This window comes from Cervus canadensis, chromosome 5 (genome assembly GCF_019320065.1).
Source record: "Cervus canadensis isolate Bull #8, Minnesota chromosome 5, ASM1932006v1, whole genome shotgun sequence".
Classification (NCBI taxonomy): domain Eukaryota; kingdom Metazoa; phylum Chordata; class Mammalia; order Artiodactyla; family Cervidae; genus Cervus; species Cervus canadensis.
The window spans coordinates 1,235,833-1,257,938 of NC_057390.1; the positions used below are offsets into that span (position 1 = coordinate 1,235,833).

At 47.3% G+C, this 22,106-nt stretch overlaps 1 protein-coding gene across 11 annotated transcripts in view; it reads right to left on the minus strand.

Moving 5' to 3' along the window:
- The window catches only part of ACOXL (acyl-CoA oxidase like), a 352,738-nt gene that overhangs the window by 41,732 nt on the left and 288,900 nt on the right, over positions 1-22,106 (minus strand). For 6 of the 11 annotated variants that reach the window (XM_043467722.1, XM_043467723.1, XM_043467724.1 and 3 more), the window contains 2 exons: positions 18,556-18,626; positions 17,376-17,531 (listed from right to left, as the gene is read on the minus strand). In XM_043467722.1, the coding sequence (XP_043323657.1) occupies positions 17,376-17,531; positions 18,556-18,626 (227 nt within the window). The other 5 variants (XM_043467731.1, XM_043467729.1, XM_043467730.1 and 2 more) reach the window with 2 other exon arrangements.

A 22,106-nucleotide genomic window follows, 5' to 3' on the forward strand; every position in this document is an offset into this window, starting at 1 on the left:
AAGAAATGCCAGCAGCCCCCAGCCACCAGGAGCTGGAAGACGCAAGGAATGAATTCTCTGGAGCCTCGAGAGGCAGTGCAATCCTGCCGACACCTTGATTTGGCCGGGGATGCTAATTTCAAACTCCTAGCCTCCAGAACTACAAGAGAATAAATTTCTGCTGTCATCCACCAAGTTTGTTGTCATTTGTTACAGCAGTTAGGAAACTAATTTAACATATAAGAGAAAGTAAAAAAAATAAGACCATCTCTATTCACTGACAACATATTTGTTTACACAAAAAAACACGAGAATTCAACCAAAACCCCCCCAATCTCTAGAAATAATAGTGAGCTCAGCAAAGTCATGAGACTCAAGGTTGACATACAACATGTCAATTGTATTTCTAGATACTAGCAATGTACAGTTAGAAGCCAATATTTAATACAATATACCCTTTACAGTTGTTGTTCAGTCGCTAAGCTGTGCCCGACTCTGGGACTCCATGGACCGCAGCACGCCAGGCTCCCCTGTCCTTCACCATCTCCCAGAGTTCACTCAGACTCGTGTCTATTGAGTCAGTGATGTTATTTAACCAGCTCATGTTCTGCCACCTTCTTCTCCTCTTGCCCTCAATCTTTCCCAGCATCAGAGTGTTTTCCAGTGAATCAGCTCTTCACATCAGGTGGCCAAAGTATTGGAGCTTCAGCCTCAGCATTAGTCCTTCCTATGAATATTCAGGGTTGATTTCTTTTAGTTCTGACTGGTTTGATCTCCTTGCTGTCTGAGTCCATTTGAAAGATCATTTCCACTCAGCCTATGGTCCATTTCTCAGAATGAAATATTCAGGTGTAAATTTACAAAAATGTGTAGCAAAAGAAATCATTAAAGTAAATTTGTCAAGAAAGTACATGCCAGTCAAATTGAATAATTTTAGCAAACTTTTGCAAATTCTAAAATTTATATGGAAAAGCAAAGAAACTAGAATGACTAAAACAACTGCAAAAGAAGAATAAAGCTAAAGGAATTATTCCATTTGATTTTAAGACTTACTTTAAAGTTACAATATTCAAGATAGCATGGCTTTGTCAAGGGATAGACACATAGGTCAATGGAACAAAAGAGAAAAAGAGAGAACCAAGAAATAGACCTATGCAAATATGTATGAATTATTTTTATAAAGATGCAAGAGGAATTCAATGGAGGAAAAATAGTTCTTTCAACAAATGATGTGAAAACAACTGGATAGCAACAGTCAAAAGATAAATAAATCTTGACCTAAACCTCACACCTTATATACAAATTGGTTCAAAAGGAATCACAGATCTAAATGTAAAACATAGAATTCTAAAACTTCTAGAAAAAGATATGGGGAGAAAATCTTCAAGACCTGCAGTTAAGCAATTATCCTTTTTTTAAATTAATTTGTTTTTTATTGAAGGATAATTGGTTTACAGAATTTTGTTGTTTTCTATCAAACCTCAACATGAATCAGCCATTGGTATATATATACCCTTAATAGCTCCTCCCTTAAAGGAAGCTTTTAAAATTTTTTTTTTCAAGTTAAAAAAAATGTTTATTTATTTATTTGTTTTTGGCTGTGCTGGGTCTTCACTGGCTTTTCTCTAGTTGTGGGGCATGGGCTTCTCACTGAAGTGGCGTCTCTTGTCGGGAAGCGTGTGGCTCTGGTTGTGGCACGTGCGCTCAGAAGCTGGAGCTCCCGGGCTCCAGGGCACAGACTCAGTACTTACGGCACACGGGCTTCCTTGCTCCATGGCACTTCCTGTGGGAAGTGGGATCTTCCTGGGTCAGGAATGAGACCCACGTCTCCTGCATTGGCAGGCTGCTTCCTCACCACTCAGCCACCAGGGAAGCCCTAAGTAAATACTCTTAGATAAGATACAAAAAGCACAATCTATAGCAAAATGGATAGACTTTGTCAAAATAAAAAAAATTGCAAAACACTTAAAGAGAATTAAAAGACATGACACCAATTGGGAAAAACATTTGCAAATCACACATCCAAGAAAGAACTTGTATCCAGAACTGATAAAGTACTCTCAAAACTCAACAGCAGGAAAAATTATCTGATTTTAAAATGGGCAAAATATTTGAACAGGCTTCATGAAACAGGACACACAGACGGCAAAAAGGCTCATTAAAAGATTTTCAACATTATTAGGAAATGCAAATTAAAACCAGATGAGATATTCCTACATCCCTATTGGAATGGCCAAAAAATATATATATATACTGACAATAACAAGTGTTGGTGAAGATACTGAGCAATTGGATCTATGTTGGGAATGTAATGTTTCTTACAAAATTAAATGTACACTTATGCATGACTCAGTAAATCCACTCCTAAGCATTTACCCTAGAGCAGTGGTTCTCAACTGTGGATGAATTTTGTCCCCCAAGAGACATTTGGCAATAACTGAAGACTGGAATCTATAAATAGTAACTAGATGCCAGGGACACTGTTAAACACCCTACAAATTACAGGACAGCACCCACAACAAAGAAGTACTGACCCAAAATGTCAATACTGCTGAGACTGAGAAATTCACTCTAGAGAATACTTGCTTATGTAATATAACTTATGTAATACTTATGTGATATAATACATGTACACGTATATACATACATATATGTATATGCATATGTATACATATGTGCACATATGCACATATATGTATACATATACGTGTATATGTACATATACACATATACATACATGTGTATATATGTACATATATATCTGTGTGTGTGTATATATGTATACATATATCATCTCTACTCATAATCATCAAAAACTGAGAACAATTCAATCATTCACTGGGTGAATGATTAAACAAACTGTGGTATATCCATACCATGGAAAACTACTCAGCAATGAAAAGGTAGATGCATGGAATGACTTAGCTGAAACTCAAATACAGAGTGAAGGAAGTCAACATCAAAGGTTACATATCATACGATTCCATTTCTATAACATCCTCACAATGACACAACTATAGTGCTGGACAATAGATTATTGGTTGCCAGGGTTTATCAGAAGAGGAAGAGAATGATTATAAAGCCATGTCATAAAGGATTATTTTAGGATGGTTAAATTGCTCTGTATCCAGGTTGTGACGGTGCTTATACAACTCTATGTTGTTATTGTTCGGCTGCTAAGGTATGTCCTACTCTTTGTGACCCTATGGACTGTAGCCTGCCAGGCTCCTCTGTCTTCCACCATCTCCTGGAGTTTGCTCAAATTCATGTCCATTGAACCACTGATGCTATCTAAGTATCTCATCCTCTGCCACCCCTTTTTCTTCTGCCTTTAATATTTCCCAGCATCATGGTTTTTTCCACTGAGTCTGCTCTTCATATCAGGTGGCCAAAGTATTGCAGCTTCAGCAACAATCCTTCCAATGAATACTCAGGGTTGATTTCCTAGTTTAGGATTGGCTGGTTTGATCTTCTTGCAGTCTAAGGGACTCTCAAGTGTCTTATCCAGGACCACAGTTTAAATTCATAGAGTTATATCCACCTAACAAGACCATTTTGCTGTATAATAATTGAAAAATATCATCTTTTATGTATATACCACCTCCTCTTTGTTATGGCAGACTCCAAGCTGAAAAGGCTATATTCTGTGTTTCCTATATTGAAATTTTGTCCAAGGACCCTTCCCTGAGTTCCTCCCAATGAAAGTCACCCTTTCCCTTCCAGGGTCCTCACAGCAGTGTGTTTTTCCCTGTTACATATTCTGCCTGCTGGTCTAATTATTTGCCCATTTGACTTTCTCCCGGATCACAGTATGATAAGGAAGGCAGGCATTGTGTCTCATGCATCTTGGAATGTCTGCAGCCCTAGCCCAGTATCAGGGTTTAGTGTGTGCATTTGTAGAACTGAGATCCTTGGTTCCCAAGAGCATACACCTATTGGGCCAACGACAGAAAGAAGGGAGATTGCCTGCAATTTGTGCCAAGCAGGCAGCCTGTATCCATGGCCTGAGATGCATAATAAGCAAAGAAATGAAGCAAAACGACTAAGTTGGACTTCCAGTGTCAGAGAAGATGAACAAAGCCTATTAATTCACGGTAATACCAGCATGATTTCAGAACACTTTCCCCCAGCAACAACCTAGTTATCTCAATGTGATGTAGTGCTCTGCCTTCTGCCTCAGACTTTAGCCACTTGGGATCTGCATTACTGCCTTGTAAAATTGATGGGCAGTGGCACCGTCTCTTAGTTTAAGGAATTTCTGCCAGCCTTAGCAAAAAATATTAGCACTGCAATTTCTAAGGGCATTCTTTTGCCATAGAAAAGTGATTAAAAATTGGACCAGACTGGAACAATGCCCAGCTCAAATTCGTATAGTTCACCTGCCCTGTCTCCTCCATGCCATCTGCTCCAGGTGTGAGCTCATCAGCTTCCACAGGTGAGGGAGTATTATTTATATTACACTGGAAAAAGGCTGGAGAGGGGGTAACCAACATTAATGTCTTTTTCTTGAGCACCCAAGGTAGTTCTTCAGATCAATGTCTCTTTTCCTCCTAAGCTGCCTGAAGATGTTAATTTTTTTTAAAGGAAGATCCAATCTGCCAGATGTTTCTTGTGTCTTAAAAGCCTCTCTTTTTGAAAAAGGTGACAGACAGTGGCAGTGGATCATTCCGGTAGACCTGGTGCTCCAGGAGAGAAGAGGTAAGCATGAAGGTGATCTTTTCTTTCTGAGTCTTTGCACATTGAAGAGCTGAGATGGCTCTCTGTCCACCCCCACTTTGGGCAGAGGACCTAGTTTAGAAAAGTGATGGCGGGCCATGTGTTGGTGTCACGGCGGATCAAAGGCAGAGGGTGCAGCAGGAGACGGGGACGGGACAGCCAGCCAGACCCAGAGCATGTTCTGTTCTCTGCCTCATTGGGAGACACAAGAGACTTGGGTTCGAACCCTGGAGGAGGAAATGGCAACCCACTCCAGTATTCCTGTTTGGAAAATTCCATGGACAGAGGAGCCTAGTGGGCTATAGTCCACGGGGTCACAAAGAGTTGAACATGACTGAGCATACATGCATGGAGAAGCCCAGACATAGTTCTATCTTTGCCTTTGCAGATGCTGGGAAGTGAAAAGTGCAGAAAATTCATCCACAGGAAACAGAAGCTCAGCAAGCCAAAAAGGAGACAGAATGGAAAGTTATAGAGAAGGTAACCTTGAGATATCTTTTTTTTTTTTTTTCCTCGCAGGCTGCATATGCATGGACAAAGGGGAGACTGGACTTCTGCTGCCTCTCTGCCCTAAGGGCAGACTGATACTTGGGGAGTCTTCCATCTGGCTGCAGAATCCAAGCTCTTCTGTTGGTGCCAAACTCTGGCAAACCCACTCCTACTACTTCGTAGTGTTGCAGCGCACTGTCCATAACATGTCCAGGGGAAGTGGGAAAATTCAGAAACCACAGCTTCGCAGGGAGGGATGAAACTATTCCCCCTGGGGCTCCTTGCACACGTTCATACAGACTGACTCAGAATCATGCCCTACCGCCCTCCATCCTGGGGGGTATCCTTCAGTGGCATACCTTCAGATGTGCGTGCTCAGTCGTGTCTGACTCTTTGTGACCCCACGGACTGTAGCCCGCCAGGATCCTCTGTCCATCGGAATTCTCCAGGCAAGAACACTGGAGTGTGTTGCCATGTTCTCCTCCGGGGGATCATCCCGACCCAGGGGTCAAACCTGCATCTCTTGGTCTCCTGCACTGGCAGGCGGGTTCTTTACCACAAGTGCCACCTATACTTTCAGTGGATACCAAATCCACAGATGCTCAAGTCCATTATATAAAATTGCATAGTATTTCATAAAACCTACATATATTCTCCACTATAGTTTAAATCATCTCTAGATGACTTATAATACCTAATACAAAGCAAATGCTATGTAAATAGTCGTAAATACAACGTAAATGCTGTAAATAGTTCCCAGTGTGCAGCAAATTCAAGTTTTACTTTTTGGAACTTCCTGGAATTTTTTTTTCAAATATTTTTGATCTGCAGTGGGTTGAATTCTTGGATGTGGAATCTGTGGGTATGGAGGGCTGACTGTACTTTATGTAGACAGTTTGGCAACTTGTGGAACAGCTTTCAGCCAGGTTCTTCCTTCTGATTTATTTTAACCCAGAATTGATCCCAACTTCCTCGCATTCCCGGTTCCTCACCTGTTATTGGCTTTGCAATCATCACCACCATCCGTCTCTAGAATTTTTTTCATCTTACAGAACTGAAATTCTGTACCCATTAAATAATAACTCCTCATTCTCCATTTTTCATGCTACCTGGAAAGGGACTATTCTATTGTCTGTCTCAATGAATTTAACTACTCTAGGTACCTCATATGAATGGATTCACACAGTATATATGTTCTTTTGTGTCTGACTTATTTCACTTAGCATAATGTATATAGTTGGGGTTCCTCCATGTTGTAGCCCATGTCAGAATTGCCTTCCCTTTTTAAGGTTGAATAACATTCTGTTGCATGTATACACCACATTTTTTACTTATCCATTCATTCATCTGTGGACACTCGGGTTGCTTCCACAGTTTAGTTGCTATGATTAGTGCTGCTATGAACATGGGTGTGCTAATACCCATTCAAGCCACTATTTTCAACTCTTTGCCCAGAAGTGAAATTTCTGAATCATATGGCAAGTCTATGCTTAATATTTTTGCCAGCCTCCTCTGTTCAAGAATACTGGAGTGGGTAGTCATTCCCTTTCTCCAGGGGATCTTCCCAACCCAGGGTCTCCTGCATTGCAGGCAGATTCTTTACCGCTGAGTCCACATGAGGCACAGAGAAAACCCAGGGAACATCCTGCCATGGCATCCTCAGGTCCTGAGGTCTGTTTTCAGGGTTTCCTTATGGTTGTTTTTGTACATAATGTCCATTATTTTCACTGAACTCAGCAGAAAGAATAGGAATAAGAATCTTCCCTTCTTCATCTTCCTGGAAGATGGGGTCTGCATTTTGTATACATCATGCAATTGGGTTTTGTTTTTCACTCCATCTGAAAGCCTTTCACTTTTAATAGTAGGTTTATCTCATTTATATAATCGGTCTTAATCCTAACATTTAATGTTATATTTTTCTGTGAAAGTACTTCCAAAATATCATCAAACAATTACCGATAGATTGTTCCTAGCTGCCCTTCCCATCAGACAAAAGTTGCAAGAAGACATCAAGTTGTCTAATCCCCATCTTGTTCTTTTCACAGTCCTAGAAGAGATTAAGATGGAAAGATTTTCCCAAAAGGGAAAACTTTCCATCAGGAGACACCTGAGCAGAAGTAGTCAGGTGACTGGTACCTTCACGCTGGCCGTTTTCCTGGCACTTACTCCACAAGTAAGTTTCTCCCTGCTTTCTCCCTCTCTCCTCCCCCTCCTTACCTCCTGAGAGCTGACTGTGTGCCAGGCATCTTGCCGGGTCCTAGGAGCAGAAGGGAGTCAAGAACTCATCTTTTTCTTTCTTCCTCCCTCAAACTTGATAACCATGCTGTGTGTATGTGTGTGTGTTTCAGTAGACCCAAAAGAGACCAGCTAAAATTTTAGTAGGACTTCCCAAGTGGCTCAGTGGTAAAGAATCTGCCTGCCAATGCAGGAGACACGAGAGACCCAGCTTCAACCCCTGGGTTGGAAAGATCCCCTGGAGGAGGAAAGAACAACCTGCTTCAGTATTCTGGCCTGGAGAATCCCATGGACAGAGGGGCCTTGCAGGCTACAGTCCACAGACCCTCGCAGGCTATGGGTCACAGAGAGTCGGACGCGACTGAGCGACTGAGCACACAACATTTAGTAAGGGAAAGAAGAAAGGCTGTGCAGGTCCAGGGAGCAGAAATCTTCAAGTCTCATAGCATTTCCGGTTTTCAGTCAGAGCACAAGTGTCCTCGGTTGCAGGCAAGGAAGCTGCCTGAGTATGAGAGCCCAGCTCTGCCCCTCCAGCAGCTCCATCCATCATGAGCCCCCATACAACCAGAGTACTAATGTTCCCTTGGCTCTGTGCTGGGAAAGCCACTTGACAATCCTGTTAATGTCTAGCAGCGTGGACTCAGGGCTTCCCAGGTGGCTCAGTGGTAAAGTATCCACCTGTCAATGCAGGAGACATGGGTTTGGTCCCTGGGTTGGGAAGATCTCCTGGAGAAGGAAAAGGCAACCCACTCTAGTATTCTTGCCTGGAAAATCCCATGGACAGAGGAGCCTGGCAGGCTACAGTCCATGGGGTCTCAAAAGAGTCAGACTCGACTTAGTGACTAAACAACAAGCCTGGACTCACAGCCCTGAAATTCCCTGATGAAATTTCTCCATATTCTGGGTAAGTCACTCAAGAGAATGCTCCTGGGCACTTCAGCATCTTGACCTCTTTATTTAAATGGCAAAATGACAACTCTGGGGCCAGGCCCTGTTTTCTCCTCCCACTAATTTTAGTTCCCTAGGGCCAAATTTTGCTTTCATTTTCCTACAGATGGCTTTCAGCAGATTCGTCTAGTTTTCTTATTTGTCTCCAGTGATTTCCTCTCCCTCTTTCCCCTGTCTTCTAGAAAAGTCTGAAATGAAATCTGTCCCCGAGAGCTGTGCACAGAGGCTGTGGAGGGGAGAGTGTTCAGGCGGAGTTCCCTCCACATGACTCAGGCCAGGCTGGCAGAACCGGGCATCCCCAGACAATGGTGCTCTCTGCACCTGGGGAAGAGCACTGCTGTTCTGAACATGGCTTTTCTGCTCTCCAGCTGGTTTTCCACTTGGATATTGATTCAGATGCTTGATGAAAAAGTGTCAAGGGCAGAGCAGGTGTGATGTCTCACCTATCGCTCCATTCGTCTGTGCAATCACACGCTCCTCTTAGGTAATCAGGCACGTGTAGAGTTTTCACATGACAGCGTTTGAACCCAGAAAGCCGTCAGTCTGTTTCCCCTGACAGGGGAGCTTTGTGGAGGAGGTGGTTGATGGCTTCTGCTGCAAGCCCTCTCAGAGACACCTGACTTTGGCATTAACCTTCTGAACCAAAGGAAGGGATGCTGAAGGCTGGAACTTCAAGATTGCTGGGGCGCACCAGGTGGCTCAGGGGTAAGGAACCCGCCTGCCAATGCAGGAGATGCAGGGGACGCAGGGGATGCAGAAGATGCAGGGGACGCAGGGGATGCAGGGGACGCAGGGGATGCAGGGGACGCAGGGGATGCAGGGGACGCAGGGGATGCAGGTTTGATCCCTGGGTCAGGAAGATCCCCTGGAGGAGGAAGTGGCAACCCACTGTGGTATTCTTGCCTGGGAAATCCTATGGACAGAGGAGCCTGGCGGGCTATCGTCCATGGGGTCGCAAAGAGTAGGACACGACTGAGCACGCACAAAGAGCACATGGGGGAAAGGTGCATGGCCAACAAGGATAGCAGCTTCTGGAGACCTCTCCCCTGAAGTGGCAGCTGGCTGGGTCCCCTACTGCAGCAGCCGGCTCTCAAGACATGCATCGGTGCACCTGAAACACTCTCTAAATGGAAAATACAGAACACAGCTTCTCACACTGACCCCACCAGTAAGCACAATGGAACCCACACAGTTGGTTAAATTTAATTTCCTTCAGAAACTTAACACAAACGCCACCTCCTCTGGCAAGTCCTCTCTAACCTATGCTGTGTTGGGCACCCCAGCTGAATGCGTTGTTGACACCCCCAATTTCCTCCCTTGTACCACACAGCCCACTACGACGTGCTTGCTTATTGAGGAGTCTCATCTAATAGTCAGGGAGCTGAGGGTGAGGACCAGGTCTTGTGATTATAGCACCCCCAGGGCCTAGCACAGTGCCTAGCATGTAATAGCCACTCAGATGTTTCTGAAGACGGGTTGTGGCAGGTATGTGCAGACAGTCAACAAAATAACCCTTCTGTTGACCTATCTGGGAGCCTGAAATTCTCCTGGCAATTTATTTCCTTGAGTTAAAAAGTTAATCCTAGGCACTGAAGATTTATTTCCAAAATTAAAATTTCACTAGGAGAGATAACTGCAACTGAGATTTGGGGGCACTGGTTTGAGATGAGCCCTGCAGAGCCTTGGCATGAGCTCAACCTTGTGGGGAGAGAACCAGGAATGAAGGAAAGGAGGCATTCTAGGGCCTTCATGGCACCAAGGTACAGGAATAAAGGTAAATCATTCATGGCTGGAACACTACATCTGAAAGTTGATTTCTATGTCACTTGTAGCTCTTTTCCCTTATTATATATATATTTAAAAGCCTGAAATACATTCTTCAAACAAGCCAGGTACTAGAAGACCATCACTTGGCCCACGATGGTCCTCAATGAACATGGCAGAACAGCTGCCTTAGAACATGTTCAGCCACACGCTTGCTTCTTTCTGTGTGGCTCTGACTTGAAAGGAGCAGAGAAGGTAGCAGGAAAAAATTAGAGAGAAAGGATGGGGTTTCACCACCGCAGACCCCACCACCCTTAATGGTCTCGGCTCATGGAATTTGCAGCAGGGACTGACACTCTTCATGCTGGCCGGGGCTTGGAAAATGGAGTCAAGCCCCAGATAGGAACTCTCTTTTCTGTGTGGGAGGCCTGAGCCCTTGACTGGCCCCAGATGCTTAAGCGGGCGCTGTGGGCATGCGTGGTGCACACACAGGATGTTTGCTCTTATTTCCTGCCCTGGGCCCCAGGACACTTTCAAAGGCAAGGGGCCACGCTGGGGTCCTTGGGCAGGAAAAGGGCCACTGACATAAAGGAGGACATCATACTTTTCCTGTGCACTCAGCGGGAGGCACTGGCCATTACCTTTGGCTGCTGGGTTTGGTGCTTAAACTAGCTGCCACCCACACGTGTAGAGAAAAGGAAGAAAGAGCAGTTAGAATGAAGGAAAGAGGGAAAAACCCCACCTCGCCCACTTGACAGGCTCCAACTGCCGCTGCCAGCCGCCTGTGAGCCGGGGACGGTCCCCTGCAAACCCCCTGCCCGACGCCGGGGCTGCCGTGGTGAGCACCCGCCAGAGCTGCAGCAGAGGCCTCCTCCACAGCACAGAGGCAGACGAAAGGCCCCCGGAGGAAAGGGAGTCATTCCCCAACCGGGATGCTGCTCCCTCGGCCGAGCCACACGGAGGGAATAGGCCGGGCGAAGCGAGCTGTGGGAGAAGCCAAGCAGAAAGAGTCACCGTGACAGTGACAACTGGGGGAACATGAGATAACCAACTTGCTGGGGTGTTTCTAAGCCTTTGAGGGGAGGTGAATCAGTGGAGCGGTCATGTGGAAAATTCCCTTTCTCCTCAAGGCTCTGCCAGTCCCACGCTGAGGTAAAGTCATCATTTTTCTGCTGAAAACTCCCAACAGTTTCAACAATCCTGGCCTGTTAGCATTCTACCACGTGAGGAAAAAAGGCCCATTTCCAGGAAGAAGAATTGTATTTTGTAAACTTGGGAAACGGAAGGGTCAGGCCATGTCACTCGCTTGGGGACTTCAAGTTTCAAGAAAGACTTGTGTGTCTGAGTTCCTAGAACATCATGAGACAGAGAAACAGCACCAGTGGGCCAGACCACAGTGGGGGGGCGGGGAGTCGGGGAGGAGGGCTTGGCCTTCTTCCCTCCATGTCTGTCTGGGATTGCCTGTGCCTATGGGGGCAGCGTGAATACTTGGGAACCGATGAAAAGTGCTCAGGAAGCTCGCATGCCTCTGGTCAGTGGAGCCTTCCCTGGGAATCAGCTCTGTGGGTTTTCTTGACCTGAGCCTCAGCACCCCGAAACGGTGCCCTCCACTCCAATGGGCCCCTGCACATGCCAGTCGGGAAGACAGCAGACTCTCAAACTGCTCTGCTTGTGTCCTCAGACCTAGATGTCATCGGCCTTGCCACAGATGGGCCATCCATCTGCCAATCAAACGGAGACTGGACGGAGCATCACTGCTGGTGTGGCAGCCCCACCAGAGGTCTGCAGTTGGCAGAGCAGAGAGTCAAGATGGCTCTCTTCACTCCTGAGCAGGCAGTTTGGCTCTTGTTACCATTTTCTGTAGTCTACGGGGTATGAGGGGGCTTCCCAAGCGGTGCTAGTGGTAAAGAACCTGCCTGCCAATGCAGGAGACATAAGAGATGAGGGTTCAATTCCTGGTTCCGGAAGATCCCCTGGAGGAGGACGCAGCAACCCATTCTAGTATTCTTGCCTGGAGAATCCAATGGGCTGAAGAACCTGGCAGGCTACGGTCCATGGGGTCACAAAGAGTCGGACACGACTGAAGCGACTTAGCATGCATGCACATGTGGTATGATATCAAAAAGTCAATCTTGAACTTTATACGGTGCTTCCAGCCAGAGCCCTGAGGCAAAGTGGCTGAGGCAGGACTGCGCTGGGGGCTGCAGAATGGGGAATATTCCAGGCACTCACTCAGCATCCCTGGAGTGGAGAGGTCTGGCTCTGAGACAGCCCTCCAGTTATAGCAGGTCAAGTAGAAGCTCCTTCAACTAGCTCTTGTGCCCTGGCCCAGGGGGAGCAGCACAAATCAGGAAGGGCTACTTTCCCCAGAACATCCTACTTGCTTTTCCAAAGGGAGGCAGGGAGACCCAGCGGGTGACCATTCTGTGATGCTTTTGTCCAAGGGAGGGTCCTTGCTGGGCTGCTGTCTCACACCCAAACTGGAGACAGCTGCTGCCAGGTGTGAAAGTAAGTCCCCAGGGAGTAGACTAAGGCACGGTGATCATTTATATTTGATTTAGAAAATGATGGTCCGAACACAAACTGGTACCAAGGAGCCTGTCTTACGGCCAGTTTCCATCACTGAAAAGAGGAAGCAATTTAAAAAAATCTTTATTTTGGCTGTGTTGGGTCTTAGCTGCAGCATGCAGGATCTTTTAGCTGTGGCACGTGGGGTCTAGTTCTCTGACCAGGGATCAAACCCAGCTATACTCTACTGGGACCATGGATTCTGAGCCAGTGGACCACCAGGGAAGTCCCCCCAGTTTTTAAGACGAGACCATCCTGGAGGTAGGGGGGTGATAGGGACTAGCTGGATCAAACACTGAGAGCAAAGTCTGATAGGCAATCTAGAGCCATTTGATGAGAAAGGGATTTTGGACCTGATTCAAAAACAGGCTCATCAGATGCCTGGATTCACCTGGGACAGTCATGGTTTATGCTCAGTCATCCAAGCTTAATTTTTACCAGTGCCCCCTTTCACTCTCCAAAAAAGTCCCGGTTTGAATGGTAAGTTCTGTGATCTCCCTGTTTCAAAGGATAGAGGGACTTAGGGCCAGAAACTGATTCAGAGAGGGACACAAAGGCTCATTTGGCTGACCCTGAAGTAGCGAGACAGACAGTTGAGGGCCAGCACCATTCATTCTCAAGCATGTTTAGAACTGCAAGCTAGTTGACAATGTCCAGGCACAGATTTTCAGAATGTGGTTGCCGGATGGGTCTTTGAAATAAACTCATTCAATCTCTTTTGTCTGAAGATGACACTGGGCTAAGAGAGGTCAAAATGACCTGCCAAGGTCACAGGCTGGAGCCTGGTAGAGTGGAGACCAGACTTGCCCTCAATGGACCAGGCTCACCTGCTCTGTTCTGAGACAGAGGAAAGGGTTAACTCTGAAAGATGTTGCCAAGGGAACAGATGCACTGGCTTTGGCTTGGCAACCCCAGAAAGAGCTGTGAATTGTCCACAGCCCAAGGCTGAGGAGGGAGGATAGAGACCAGAGATGGGAGAAGGTTCACAGCTGCTGCGTGAGCTTAGACGTGGGGCTGCAGCTCACGCGGGATCTAGAGCTGCAGGGAAGTGGGGAGTGGGGCAGAGGTGAGGTGTAGACGAGCTCTCCAGGGTGGAGACAGCAGGGCTGAAGAGACTAATCGGCAAATAGAACTAGGAATGAAAGAAGAGGGACTTCCCTGGTGGTCTAGTGGCTGTCTCTGAGCTTCTATTGCAGGGGACGTGGGTTCAATCCCTGGTTGGGGAACTAAGATCCCACACGCCAGGGGCAACTAAGCCCCACAACAAGAGAGACCAGCATGCGACAATGGAGATCCAGTGAGGCCAAGATGAAAACAATAAAAAAGAATGAGTGAAGAAACAGGTCAATACGGGGATTGAAAGTGAATGGGGTCATAAGTCATTTATGGAATCTAAATCTTTTCTGTGGTTCAAATTGTAGTGAAATCTGCCTGTGAGGCAAACCCTAATGACAGCTGTCCTACCCTTGGCATCTCTTCCCCAGCCCCTTAGTAGGGCCACAGTGGTGGGAAAAACCTCTATTTGGCATCTGGAGGAGGAAATGGCAGCCCACTTCAGTATTCTTGCCTGGGAAATCCCATGGACAGAGGAGCCTGGGGGGCTATAGTCCATGGGGTCTCAAAGAGTCAGACACAACTGAGCATGCACACAGTATCTGGGGAAACTGAGTCATGGAGCCAGCTTCCTCCTGCCTCACAGTATTCTCAGAAAACAGGGTGTGACTGACAGCAAGCCGAGAGAGGGGTCCCACGCAGCAGCCTCAGCACGGCACCCGTGGTGTCATCAGTCTTACCTCCTGTGTGGCTCTGCTGTGGCCAAGGTGGCAGGCTTTCTGTGAATCTGCTCGTCTGAGCGGAGGTCCCAGGAAGAAGCCCAGACTGAGGGTCCAAAGCCTGGCTTTGCGGCCCCAAATCCACTGCCAACAACTAGCAGAGAGCCACAGCTTCCCCTGGTCCTGATCTTCTTGGCTGCCACACGAAGGCTCTGGTTTCTGCCATCTCCAAAGCCTCCCTCTCTGGCACTGTTTTCCCAGGGGTATTGGACATGGGCTCAACCGCTCTGTGTTCATCTTTTCATCTTCCCTGCAGTCTGTTTCTAGAGCACCCTCATAGATCATGAAATATCTACCCTTGGGTCTCAAGTGGGGGCGTCCTAGGAGGTGCAGTGGTAAAGAATCAGCCTGCCAATGCAGGAGATGCAAAAGATGTGAATTTAATCCCTGGGTGGGTCAGGACGATCCCATGGAGTAGGAAATGGCAACCAACTCCAGTATTCATGTCTAGAGAATCCCATGGACAGAGGAGCCAGGCAGGCTACAGTCCATGGGGTCACAAAGAGTCAGACAAAACTGAAGTGACTGAGCACGCACACACAAGTCTCAAAGTATCCAGGATGGTGTAAGGATGTCACAGCATGCATGCAAAATATAACTTTTAAAAAACGTCAGAGTCAGTCTTCATCTGCATTCTTTGCCTGCAACTTTCACCCAGTGAGGTGGAGTTAAATATTTAAGCTGGTTGCAGAGAGATAGGAAGTGAACAGCTCGCCCAAGTAAACATAAACTGGACCACAGGCTGGTTGTAGTCAGAGCGATCTGCTGTCACCCTGAGCACATTCTCCCACAGAACCATCTACAAAAATCCTGCACACCACTGTCACACCCACATGATGCTCTCTGATACGTGACATTAAAAACCTCAATCTCCTGAAAAAAATCACAAAACAGTTTCAGTATATATGAACTGAGCACTCGTTTTTGTTCAGTGAAACTTCTTTGAAGATGCCAGTTCAAATAACTACAGATATTGAGAAAACAACCACAGACATCATCCTTGGTTGCAACGGCCACACAGTCTGCAGAGACCAACGGGAAAGACATGAAATACTGAATGTCACTGGAGATTATTCCAGGACACCTCGGGCTATCTGAACCCCCTTCCACATCCAACTGCTAGTTTTTTTTTTAAATTAATTTTTATTGGAGTATAGTTGAATTATAATGTTGGGTTAGTTTCAGGTGTACAACAAAATGAATCAGTAATTTTGATACATATGCACATACTCACTCTATTTTAGATTCTTTTCCTATATAGGTCATTACAGAGTATGCAATTGTTAGTTAGTAGCCAAATGTTCCCAAGGAGACAGCCTGGGGCGGCATGTGCATGGCAGGGGGAGGTGAGAAAGTAAGAGGAAGGGACTTTCCTGGCAGTTCAGTGGTTAAGACTTCACCTTCCAAAACAGGGTGTGTGGGTTCGATCCCTGGTCAAGGAACTAAGATCCCACAGGCACTGTGGTCAGAAAACCAAAACTGTAAAACAGAAGCAATATTGTGACAAATTCAATAAAGACTTAAACAATGGTCCAGATGAAAAAATTAGTCTTTTAAGAAAAAGAAAAACTGAGAGAAGGAAGAGGCTTTGAGTGGCATCTCTGTCTGTATTCTCCCTATGGATATGAAGAGAGTGGCCACAGAATCCCAGTCATGGAGGCCTCGGGGACAGCGAAATGCAACCCTGGTCTGGTATCCTGGCACGGGGCTCCATGCTCTGACCCCGCCATCCCATGCTGCCTCTGAGATGCCCAGGTAACCTCCACGCAGGGCTCAGCAGCAGGACCAAGCGGCACACAGCAGGTCCAGCCCACAGAGGTATGGACAGGGGAACACAGGGCGAGATGGACCTGAGGAGGAGACTAAGAAAGAAACAGGAAGGAGGAGATGGTGGGAGAAAATGCTGGACCAAACAAGAAGAAAGAACCAAAGGTGCTACACCCCGGTCACTGACAGGTGACTGGAAGCAACCTAGGTGTCCATCCGCAGACGAAGGGATAAAGAAGATGTGGTACATATGTACAGCAGAATATTATACAGACGTAAAAAGGAACAAAACTGGGTCCTGTGTACAGACGTGGATGAACCTAGAGTCTGTCATACAGAGTAATGTTAGGTCAAAAAGAGACAGACAAATGTCATATTAATACATTAATGCATAGTTATGGAATCTAGAAGGGCTTTTCAGGTGGCTCAGTGGGTAAAGAATCCACCTGCAATGCAGGAGACAGAGGAGACATAGGTTTGATCCCTGGGTTAAGAAGATCCCTTGGAGGAGGGCATGGCAACCCACTCCAGTATTCTTGCCTGGAGAATCCCATGAACAGAGGAGACTGGTAGGCTACAATCCGCAGGGTCACAAAGAGTTGGACACAACGGAAGTGACTGAGCATAGCACACACAGCATGGAATCTAGAAAAGAGGTACAGATGCTCATTTTCAGGGCAGGAACAGAGATGTGGATGCAGAGAATGGACACGTGGACACGGTGGGGGCGGTGAGACTGGGACAAAATGAGGAAGTGGAATTGACATCTATAGCCCACCGTGTGTAAAATAGAGAGTTAGTGGGAACCCACTACATGACCCAGGGAGCTCAGCTCAGTGCTCTGGGACGATCTTGAGGTGTGGGGTGGCAGGAGGGTCAAAGAGGGAGGGGATATATGTGTACAAAGATTAACTTTGTTGCACACCAGAAGCTAACATAACATGACATTGTAAAGCAATTATACTCCATTAATTTTAAAAAAGTAAAATAAAATAAAAAACATTTAAATTAAAAAAAAAAGAAGTGAGTGTCTGGGACCCAAGAGCTACTCTATGGCCACAGCACTACTGCCTGTACCTGGCAGGGAGGGTGATCCTGGGGGAACGGGCCTCGGTGGGGAGAACCAAGAATGCAGAGTGGACAACCTCCAAATGCCAAGCAAAGCTCCTGTGCCTCCGTGGGTGCCGGCCAAAGCCAGCGTATTAGGACCAGGGCTCTGGTGGGTCGGTTCTCCTGGGCAAACGCAAAGTTTGGTATCAGAACTTCTGTTTATAAAACAACATTACTGAAAGTTTTAAAAAAAAAAAGACAGACCGAAAATATCACATCTTAGGCAAATGAGTTGAACATCCCTTTTAGTGACGCCCTTGATTTTCCACCCATTTCTAAAGTCAGAGAACAGCTGGTATGGTATTTAGGTAAAGAAATGCAATCCCTGGTACACGTGGTTTCCTGACGACACAGAACTGAAATGACATCATGGAAATGCAGATGCCTCCTGGTCAGCCTAAGGAGAGTTTCCAGGTGAAAACAGCCTTAGCCATGGGTGGAAAAGAATGTGTGTTCCTTAGTCATCTGCTGGTGTCTACTGCTTTCTGCCTTCAATGGCCAAGTGTTAATTAAATGCAGGCAGGGTGTCGGCCAGGCTTTCTCACACGTTTGGCTCAACCCTAATGTACAACCGAAACGTAGACGAGACCACACCTGTTCTCCTTTGTCCATTTGGAAGGAAACAAAACAATGGTCACCAAGAAAAAAAGCCTGTCTCCCACTCAAGGGGCAGGAAGCGATGACATCAGATGCACCTTCCCGTGGTTCATATGAACAGTCTCATTTGTGAAGCATTCCCCACAGTGACGAAAGTGAAGATGTGGCAGACTTGGGACGTATGGAATCCTTTGTCTTAATTAAAAAGTACAGTGAGAGTCATGGAATTTGGCCAAGCCTCATAAATCTGCTCAGAGAATCAAGGCTCTGTCAGATAAGCTTAAGTAGAACCCCCTGAGCCCTCTGGAGAATTGCGTAGACCCCCACTCGTGGCTGACACCCACTTTCCCGTCACTTTGCTGCTCTCTGAGGACAGCGGTCGTGCTCATTAGCCAGCAATCCTCCTACCCGCTGATGACAAGTGTATCCCCGAGGAGCGCAAAATTCAGAGATGATAAATTTACTCCTGCCTGTAACTGTGAACCTCTTCCTACGGCAATAAAAGTGCTGCAAGGCTCGCAGGCATCAGGGCTTCCTTTTGGGAACATACCTTCTTTAACAAAGCCTGGTCCTCTTGGTCAGGACAGTTCCTTACAGCCAGGCAGAACTGCTCTAAAGTAACTGGAAAGGAAGAAAAAGAAAGAGTGAGTGGCCTCCCTGTGGGCCCTGAGCCTCTCTGCACAGAGAAGGACACTGCGGTGTTAACCCACAGAGGTGACATGCCGCATCTTTCCTTGGTGATACATTCGAGGGGAACAGAGCCTGCCCTGGGGAGGTGGGGGGCAAGGCTAGCACAACCACTTCACCCGTGTCAGCTGGGATTACTACATGAGAGCCCGGGGCCGTGACCATCAGCAAAGCTCCATCCTAAAACGGTACCAATGAGCTTATTTACAAAACAGAAATAGAGTCACAGATGTAGGAAACAAACTTCTGGTTATGGGGGGAGGGGGGGAGGAGGGATGCATTGGGAGGTTGGGACTGACATACACACCACTGCATGTAAAACAGCTAGTAAGGACCCACTGTATAGCACAGGAGGGGTGTGCGTGCGTGCGTGCGTGTGTGTGGGGGGGGGGTGGGGTGGGTTGATCAGTTCTGTCTGACTTTTTGCAACCCCGTGGACTGTAGCCTACCAGGCTCCTCTGTCCATGGAATTCTCCAGGCAAGATTACTGGAGTGGGTAGCCATTCCCTTTTCCAGGGAATCTTCCCAACCCGGAGATCAAACCCGGGTCTCCTGCATTGCAGGCAGATTTTTTACCGTCTGAGCCACCAGGGAAGCCCCCAATAATAAATACTATAAACCAAGCCACCGGAAGGGTCACATGGCCCGTCCTGCCCGCCACGGCACACTGCATGTCCATCCCCTGCGACCACCATCTAGAGGACTCCACCCGCATCTCTAAATCCGGCAGTGCGACGTTTTCTATCTCAAGTCTCCATTGTGATACCCGCACAATCCCCACCAGGTCTTCTCTTGGTATGAAGGATGGGACCTCAGTGTTGGCTCAAGCAAACCCTACTAACTCCCCCAAAAATTTCAGGTTGAGCTTCCCCAACCATCTTTCTCCAACAAGGTGGTGGAGAATATTTGCAAGAATATTTGCAAAACAATATTCACAGTCCATCTTAACTGGCCATGAACACGCTAGGAATGTTAACCAAGATGATTCACACAAATGACACTCCGCTTCTCCGTGCTGGTGACCTCGATCTCACTCAAGGCCACTCATGTGAGCACCCTTTTCTATTTCAGTCTAAATAAGCACAAAACCACAACTGCCTCCCATGCACGCTGCTTTGACTGTGTTGTTTCACTCTTGAAAGTGCTCCCATGATTCCCTGCCGCCCTCAGATTACTTAAATCCACCTCTTTTGACAAGCATTAAAGCTTTAACCGAGTGAACCCAGGTAGACTTCTTTCCAGACTCAAAGCTGTGTTCACTCTACCTGTCAGCACCCTTCACTGTCATCTACGGGCAGTCTCACCTCCTGTCCTTGACAGCAGCGTAGCTCACCCTTCCCATCCAACTGCTCCACACTACTCACCATGCCCCGGGTCCAGCCCATCCTCCGCAGAGCCCACAAAAACTGGTGGAAACATACCAAGCCTCAAGACGGAGGGACGGTCTGATTCCACTGTTCTGACCCCCGGATCTAGATGTCATGTTTAGACATGCAGATATTTTAAAAAGTATTATATCAGCAAAAATGAATCGTCATTGAGAAAGCAAGCATGGTCTGGGAATTTTTTATTATAGTTTTCAATGTTACCTATAAAATATAATTCTCTAGAGAGTTTTCCTCTATGACTACACTCTGCTAACTTAACTGTGGTTGGTTGTATCCCATGCTGACTACTTCTCCCAAGTCTAAAGCTCTGCTCTCATCTGAGTAAGATGTGCTGGGATTGTGTCACGGGCGTTCTCTGTTTGTGCTGCATGGCCTTCTTGCTGTGGCGGCTTCTCATGTTGCAGAGCAGGGGCTCTAGGGCACGGGCGCTTCAGTAGGTGTGACAAACAGCCTTAATTGCTCCTGGCATGTGGAAACCCCCTGGACCAGGTATCGAAACTGTGTCCCCTGCGCTGGCAGGCAGACTGTTAACCACTGTGCCATGGGAAGTCCCAGCTTGGGTTTTAGCCCAAACTTCATTCTTTGCCTGTCCTGCCCGGCAGGCCTCAAGTCACAGTCCAGTTTTTGGAGCTGGGCAGAAGTGCATTTGTGGGGACACAGGGCTCCCCAGGGAGGGGTAGTAGGAGGGGGGCTTCTCCTTAACAGGCCGGCTCCGTTTCACGAATCAATCACCCCTCACACCTTCGATACAAACAAGAGCCCATCCTGACAACGGCAGGTCAACAGGAGCAGGGCTCACCGATTCCTCGGCCGTCTCCCTCACCTTAGAGCCAGTCAGGGTAACACGTGCTCTTGTGCCCAAGGCAGGATTCTTGCCAGCCTCCTCCATTCTGGTTTCTACTGAGGCCAACTGGAAAGAGGAGAGAGGGGCAGAGACGGCTGACGGGGTGGGGGAGGGAGGGCGGGTCCGGGCCCAAGTCACGGATGGAGCAGCGTCGCACCGCGCGACAGACGCATGGGGCTTCGCTCCCCTCTCCTCCGCCTGCCTCCACGTTTAAACAGGCAGAAAACCCAAACCCTCACAAAGAAAGCAGCTGTGGGGTCTACTTTCTGCTCCTTCACTGCTGATTCAAGGAGCTGCCTGCCTCAGGAGGAGAAAAGATGCAGCCAAACCAGCGCCCACTCAGGGTCATTCTGGGTCTCTTCCCTAAGAGACTCTGGAGGTAGCTGTCTTCCCGAGTCCACATCCATTGTTGTAACTGCTCCTAAGTGTCCCCGTGCTTTTCATTTCAGTGGGGGCCACAGAGGCTCCCACCTATCTGAGTAGACAAGCCCTTTGATTTAGCCTTTCCACCTTGTGTGACAAAAAGATCAGCCCGCCGATACAGGGAGAACAGTAGGTTTTAGATAACATACCTGTTAGCTGTGAGGTTGCTAGCTTTGAGGTTGGGGAGTGAGGCAAGGGGGCTGCATAGAATAAATGACCCAAGTGAAGGGAAAAAAAAAAAAAAGGAAAGTGGTAGTTTGGGAGAAAAAAAAAGACAGGCCAGCATGAAACACATATGCCTTTCCCGCCATGGCTGGTGGATAAATGATGTACGATGGCCAAAGCTCTGCAGCCCATTTCTGAAAGGCAGACAGGACTCCGCAACACGGTATGTACCCTACAACTCACACAAATGCCTCTGCCTTGACGCCACCATTAGGACATGTTTACGCAAACAATGGGGGAAAGCGAGATGAGCCAAATGCACAGAGTCTTTGTCCTTTTTGCAATTAGGCTGGTGAGACTGGGCACCACCTGAAGTTCATTAGCAGGCACAGCTGGCCTGGACATACGACACGTGGGGCTGAGCTGCTCAGGAATCCAGTCTCATAACCTGCTTTTGACTTCTCCCTCAGTCCCAGCTGGCTGACTCGGGCCTGCCTCTCCCTGAGGGCCCTGGGGGGCGAGGGGGTGCACCCCTGGTGTCCGTGCCCCAGGCTCCTGGACCGGGACCCTCACTGGCTCCGTGGCACAAGGTGG